Consider the following 6,489-nt stretch of genomic DNA (forward strand, 5'->3'; position numbering starts at 1 on the left):
TTGGTTGGCAGGTAGGGCCGAGGCGGGGCGCAAGGCGGATTGGTTGGCGGGTAGGGCCGAGGCGGGGCGCAAGGTGGATTGGTGGGCAGGTAGGGCCGAGGCGCAAGGTGGATTGGTTGGCAGGTAGAGCCGAGGCGGGGCGCAAGGTGGATTGGTTGGCGGGTAGGGCCGAGGCGGGGCACAAGGCGGATTGGTTGGCGGGTAGGGCCGAGGCGGGGCGCAAGGCGGATTGGTGGGCAGGTAGGGCCGAGGCGCAAGGTGGATTGGTTGGCAGGTAGAGCCGAGGCGGGGCGCAAGGTGGATTGGTTGGCGGGTAGGGCCGAGGCGGGGCACAAGGTGGATTGGTTGGCGGGTAGAGCCGAGGCGGGGTGCAAGGTGGATTGGTTGGCATGTAGAGCCGAGGCGGGGCGCAAGGTGGATTGGTTGGCAGGTAGAGCCGAGGTGGGGCGCAAGGTGGATTGGTTGGCAGGTAGGGCCGAGGCGGGGCGCAAGGTGGATTGGTTGGCAGGTAGGGCCGAGGCGCAAGGTGGATTGGTTGGCAGGTAGAGCCGAGGCGGGGCGCAAGGTGGATTGGTTGGCGGGTAGGGCCGAGGCGGGGCGCAAGGTGGATTGGTTGGCGGGTAGGGCCGAGGCGCAAGGTGGATTGGTTGGCAGGTAGGGCCGAGGTGGGGCGCAAGGTGGATTGGTTGGCGGGTAGGGCCGAGGCGGGGCACAAGGTGGATTGGTTGGCGGGTAGAGCCGAGGCGGGGCGCAAGGTGGATTGGTTGGCGGGTAGGGCCGAGGCGGGGCGCAAGGTGGATTGGTTGGCGGGTAGAGCCGAGGCGTAAGGTGGATTGGTTGGCGGGTAGGGCCGAGGTGTAAGGTGGATTGGTTGGCGGGTAGGGCCGAGGCGTAAGGTCGGTACGTGACTAAACATCTTAGTTCCTCTTTGGAACGTCACGGCGGCACAAATATATCGTGCTTTTTGTCCACACACACACACAAACACACACACACACTGTGTTGGCAGCTGCTAGGCTTCAGTCAGTTGCGTTATTGCCTCACCCTCCAGCTAAGCATCTGTTGGAATGAACCCTGCCTTCCTGCCTCGGGTGGAATGAACCCTGCCTCCCTGCCTCGGGTGGAATGAACCCTGCCTCCCTGCCTCGGGTGGAATGAACCCTGCCTCCCTGCCTCGGGTGGAATGAACCCTGCCTCCCTGCCTCGGGTGGAATGAACCCTGCCTCCCTGCCTCGGGTGGAATGAACCCTGCCTCCCTGCCTCGGGTGGAATGAACCCTGCCTCCCTGCCTCGGGTGGAATGACAAAACAAAATACTCCTCCCCTCCTGCCACCCACTTCTTCAACTGCTGGAGAGCACTGGAATTCTACATTTGAATTCATGAAACTTTATTGTCCTTGTAAGAACCTTTTATGCACATGTTTTTGACTTTTACACACGGGTGTATTCAGTGATAAGCTTTTCAGACATATTAGAATAGGCAAATTATTCTAACATTTAATATTTAGGTTTATAGAGTGACTGGTGTAGTTGACGGTTCATTAATAATGTATTTCCGTAGCCTACCCACCCACTTACCGATAGTTAACATCAAAATGCATCAGATGTGACGTGATGTTGCAGTGCCTGTTATAACCTACTTGGATAAAGTGGGCTATCCGGTTATGGTCCCATTTCACAAGTCTGGAAATCCCCACATCTACAGTATAGCGTTTACTGGAACAGCCTGTACACTGTGCAGAGGACAGAGAGATCACCGCCCTGTTGTTTACTGTAGCCTATACGAAGATCAACGGTTAGAATATGAATTTGCACACTGAAAGCTGACGAAAATGAAACCCTTTCATTCTTTTTGCATGCTCATGAATATTCATGAGCAGAATTAGGCTGCGGTAACGACGGGGCAACGGGTTTGGTATGACGCGGAGCGCCAACGGGATGAAATGTGGACGTGTTACTTTGTTGCAGCTACTGAACGATTGTGCCTAATAGTCGGGATTTAGGGAATATTTTACGCATCGAAAGGGTCTGGCTGTAGTTGCTGTAACCGGGGAAAGGTGATTTCCTATACGACATTGCAAACGCATTAAAAAATATATATATATATATATTGTGAAAAATGCACCTTCAAATATTTCCAACATTCCAATAGTAGCCTTTTCTATTATATTTATCATCCAAATCATGTTGATTTTGAAGAAAATGTTGTGTTGTAACACACTGTTGGGTTCTAATAGAGCGTCAACAGAGTGCAGAATGGTATCTTTTAGACATTTCTCTAATGCACAAAACACACTGGCCTCTCTGCCACAATATCCAGCATATTTCGACTCGAATATTCTTTAGAAAGAGGATATTTATCGTGGATATCTTTTCCGTTTTAACTTGAAGCAGAAGGCAACAATCACACTGTTCCCGTCTCTCCCACCCCCGATCTGGCGGTGGCTGGTTGGTTGTAACCTTCTTGGCAAAGGTTCAAGTAGTGATTAAATAAAATAAATAAAAAATGGGGGCGAAGGAGACTGGCGTGACTGAGCATGCGCCTGAGGGGGCTGCCGTCGAAGAATGAAGTAAATAGAATGTTGTCGATGCCCGGGCGGTGACGTCACCTCTCCACACCGGGACTGGGCTGAGCGGAGGCTGTAGGCGAGGCAGTAAGAGAGACAGATAGAGGACGCGTCAGTTGTAGTAGTCTAAAAAAAACATCCTCCCTGCTGTCATGCACTTCTGTTTGTAACTTAATTGTTTGTTGCTATAGTCAGGAGACCGACGGAGAGGAGTAGAGGACGTATTTTTCTTTTTGAGAGACGGTGTCTGATTTCTAAAAAGGACTAGGAGATATCCACACACAGAGACCTGGGTTAGAGAGAGATTTAACGTCCATTTTTCGGTGAAAGGGAAGCTATGTCGTCCGCGACGGTAGCTGCTTCAAGAAGGCAGTCTTGTTATTTATGCGACCTGCCCCGCATGCCCTGGGCTATGATCTGGGATTTTACCGAGTCTATCTGCAGGGGCTGTGTCAACTACGAAGGAGCGGACCGGATCGAGTTTGTGATTGAGACAGCCCGGCAGCTGAAGCGGGCTCACGGTTTACAGGAGGGGAGATCTCCGGGGCCCGCTAAACAGCAGCAGCTCTCGGGGAAAGAAATCCATGCTAATCACCACGGCTCTGGAGGAGACAACGGTTCCCGACCACCTCAGCCCCTTGACCGCTACCCCCTCTCCACATCGGACCGTCCTCCGCGGCTGGGGCCGGAGTACCAGTCTGGGAGACAGGCTAACGGCATTCCGGTACCTAATGGATTTCCTAAACCGGACGATCCACCAGAGCTTAACCGGCAGAGCCCAAACCCGCGCAGGAATAACACGGTTCCTCCTAATCTAGTGCCTTTGGTGAACGGGAACATGTCCTCCATGCACGCCGTTAACGGCCGACCGATGGGGCACCCGGGGTCCGGTTTGATGGCTGGTAGCCCCAACGGGCACGGCGGTAAGCGCCCGGCCTCGTTCTCCAGCATCGAGCAACACGAGAAGGATAAGCACAGACCGGACAGCCTGACACCGGAGATAGAGAACCACAAAGCCCGGGCGGATGACTGGATGAACAAGGGGAAAACGGTCAGGGACTTGATGGCTCTCCATACCTTCGACAACCGGTTCAAGAAGGATCCTGCCGCCATGCAACAGAGAGTGATGGGCTATGAGCAACAACAGAACGCAGCAGCTTCTAAATCAGGTTGGTACTGGCTGGCTGGCTGGATGGATGGCTGGCTGACTGGCTGGCTGGATGACTGACTGACTGACTGACTGACTGACTGACTGGCTGACTGGCTGGCTGGATGGATGGCTGGCTGGCTGGCTGGATGGCTGGATGACTGACTGGCTGGCTGGATGGCTGACTGGCTGGCTGGATTGCTGACTGGCTGGATTGCTGACTGGCTGGATGGCTGACTGGCTGGATTGCTGACTGGCTGACTGGCTGGATGACTGGCTGGATGGCTGGCTGGATGGCTGACTGGCTGGCTGGATTGCTGACTGGCTGGATTGCTGACTGGCTGACTGACTGGCTGGATGGCTGACTGGCTGGCTGGCTGGCAGGCTGACTGACTGGGGTTGTTTTTCCATTAAATGGAGCAGTACAGTAACCTAGCCTGCATACAGCCTAGAGATAATTCTGCCTGTCAATTAATGAACGTTTTGCAACATACTTATTATACGTCATTTGTGGCCTAATATGCCTCAGCCGATGGAAAGTATTTCACATGTTCACCCTTTAGGCACTACCATTCAAATGAAGTAGATAGATCACATTTCCATGTCTCATGACACAAACTCAGTCCATTTTAACATGCATACGAGTGCCTTTTTATTATTTAGTGTGTGTTTATTTATCTAGGTTTCCCTGGTTACATGAAGGTTCATATTTGTTTATTTTTTTAAATCATAGAAGAATGACTCCTAATGTTGTTGTTTTGTATTATTTTGCGTTATGCAACAAGGGAAGTGTTTCTTCTCAGTATTGACCAGCATGTTGCGTCTCAGCCTTCTTCACGTTTAACCCTTTCTTTCTTTCCTTCAGACAGGGGAAAACACCCGCGGACTATGAAGAGGAAAGCATCGCCGGAACCGGAGGGAGAGCGAGAGGGAACCGCCGCCAAGCATAACGGAGAGGACAGACAGCAGTGGTTACCGGGTCCACCATCTGACCGTGACGGACATAAAATGCCCCCGGGACCACCACCAAGCTTCTCCTCCGTCCCCACCATATCCCCCCACTCACGCACCACCCCACCGGAAGCTGCGCAGAACGGCCAGTCCCCAATGGCGGCGCTGATCCTCGCGGCAGACAACGCCGGTGGTGGCGGGAACAGCTCGCCCAAAGACGGGAACCAGGTCCACTCCACCACGCGCCGCAACAGCAGCAGCCCGCTCTCGCCCTCCTCCATGAACCAGAACCGGCGGCTTGGACAGGGGAGAGATGGTACTGGTGGCGCGGGGACAACTCACGTGTCAGGAGGAGGCGTGGACCAAGGGCACGGACCTCAAAGCATTCCGGACCCGTCAGTACCCGGGAGCGTACCCCTCTGCTGCACGCTCTGTCACGAGAGGTTAGAGGACACGCACTTTGTTCAGTGTCCGTCGGTTCCCTCGCACAAGTTCTGCTTCCCGTGTTCGCGGCAGAGCATCAAACAGCAAGGCGCCACCGGGGAGGTGTACTGTCCCAGCGGGGAGAAGTGCCCGTTGGTCGGCTCTAACGTACCGTGGGCTTTCATGCAAGGAGAAATCGCCACCATCCTTGCAGGGGACGTCAAAGTAAAAAAAGAGAGGGATACTTGATTTCCATTTTCAACATGTGGAAGGGATTGTTGTCGGGGGGGAGGGGGGGGGGAGTTCAAATACAACTATATAAATATACAAATACCACATACCTACTGCATACCATCCAAGCAAACTAATGGACTATGTACATAGTGGACCCAAACCGAAGGGACTACTGCATACCATCCAAGCAAACTAATGGACTATGTTTATAGTGGACCCAAACCGAAGGGACTACTGCATACCATCCAAGCAAACTAATGGACTATGTTTATAGTGGACCCAAACCGAAGGGACTACTGTATACCATCCAAGCAAACTAATGGACTATGTACATAGTGGACCCAAACCGAAGGGACTACTGTATACCATCCAAGCAAACTAATGGACTATGTTTATAGTGGACCCAAACCGAAGGGACTACTGCATACCATCCAAGCAAACTAATGGACTATGTTTATAGTGGACCCAAACCGAAGGGACTACTGTATTCTTCAGTAAAACATGGCTGTAATGTTTTTAGATTTTTTTGGAATACATTGTGTGTGTATATTTTTGAAGATGAAGGTATGTAATCATAATAAAATAGGACTCTTCTTGGTCCCTCTTTGTCGATGTACTTCTAAGTTTACATCTCAAATGGCACCCTATTCCCTATGCAATGCACTGCTTTTTAACCAGAACCCCCTAGGGGAAACCCATAGGGCTCTCTGGTCAAGACTAGTGCTTTATGTAAGGTACAGGGGTGGTTGTTTGGGATGTGACCTGTCTGATAGCGGTTCCTTTTCAAAACGTAGAATGTGACTGATGATGACTAGCCTCTCTCTCTGTAAACACTTAGCATCCAACTGAAATCATTTAACTGTAATGTGTATATGCACTTGTTTCAAAAAAAATAATTGCCGAAATACAATTTGTGATCTTGTATGAAGAACTAAGTGTCTGAGGTTGCTTTCTTTGAAGGATTGCCGTTGAGACACCACTTTGTGAAGTGGATAAATAGCACCTTATTGTTATATGAAGTTTCCCAATTTACATTCAAGTGTAATGACACACTGATCTGGGTTGTCAGTCTGCGCACACCGCCGCCAAACTAGAATTGCAACGCAGCATGTTTTCTGTATTCTGCACAAGGACAAACTTGTTCATACTAAGTCGAGATAACAGAGT

At 51.4% G+C, this 6,489-nt stretch overlaps 1 protein-coding gene across 1 annotated transcript; it reads left to right on the plus strand.

Moving 5' to 3' along the window:
- Positions 1–2,751: 2,751 nt before the first annotated feature.
- LOC110491199 (interferon regulatory factor 2-binding protein 2-A) lies at positions 2,752–6,253 on the plus strand. Its single transcript, XM_036945936.1, has 2 exons — positions 2,752–3,736; positions 4,580–6,253. The coding sequence occupies exons 1-2, from the start codon at positions 2,905–2,907 to the stop codon at positions 5,335–5,337; spliced, it is 1,590 nt and encodes a 529-aa protein (XP_036801831.1). The 5' UTR covers positions 2,752–2,904; the 3' UTR covers positions 5,338–6,253.
- Positions 6,254–6,489: the final 236 nt, after the last annotated feature.

The sequence above is a fragment of the Oncorhynchus mykiss genome, chromosome 16, assembly GCF_013265735.2.
Source record: "Oncorhynchus mykiss isolate Arlee chromosome 16, USDA_OmykA_1.1, whole genome shotgun sequence".
Lineage (NCBI taxonomy): Eukaryota > Metazoa > Chordata > Actinopteri > Salmoniformes > Salmonidae > Oncorhynchus > Oncorhynchus mykiss.

What these genes read in the sequence shown, in the direction of transcription:
- LOC110491199 (XM_036945936.1), top strand. Translation starts at nt 2,905, where the DNA reads ATGTCGTCCGCGACGGTAGCTGCTTCAAGAAGGCAGTCTTGTTATTTA. An exon ending in CGCAGCAGCTTCTAAATCAG is followed by an intron (nt 3,737 to 4,579) that starts GTTGGTACTGGC and finishes TCTTTCCTTCAG; the next exon opens with ACAGGGGAAAACACCCGCGG.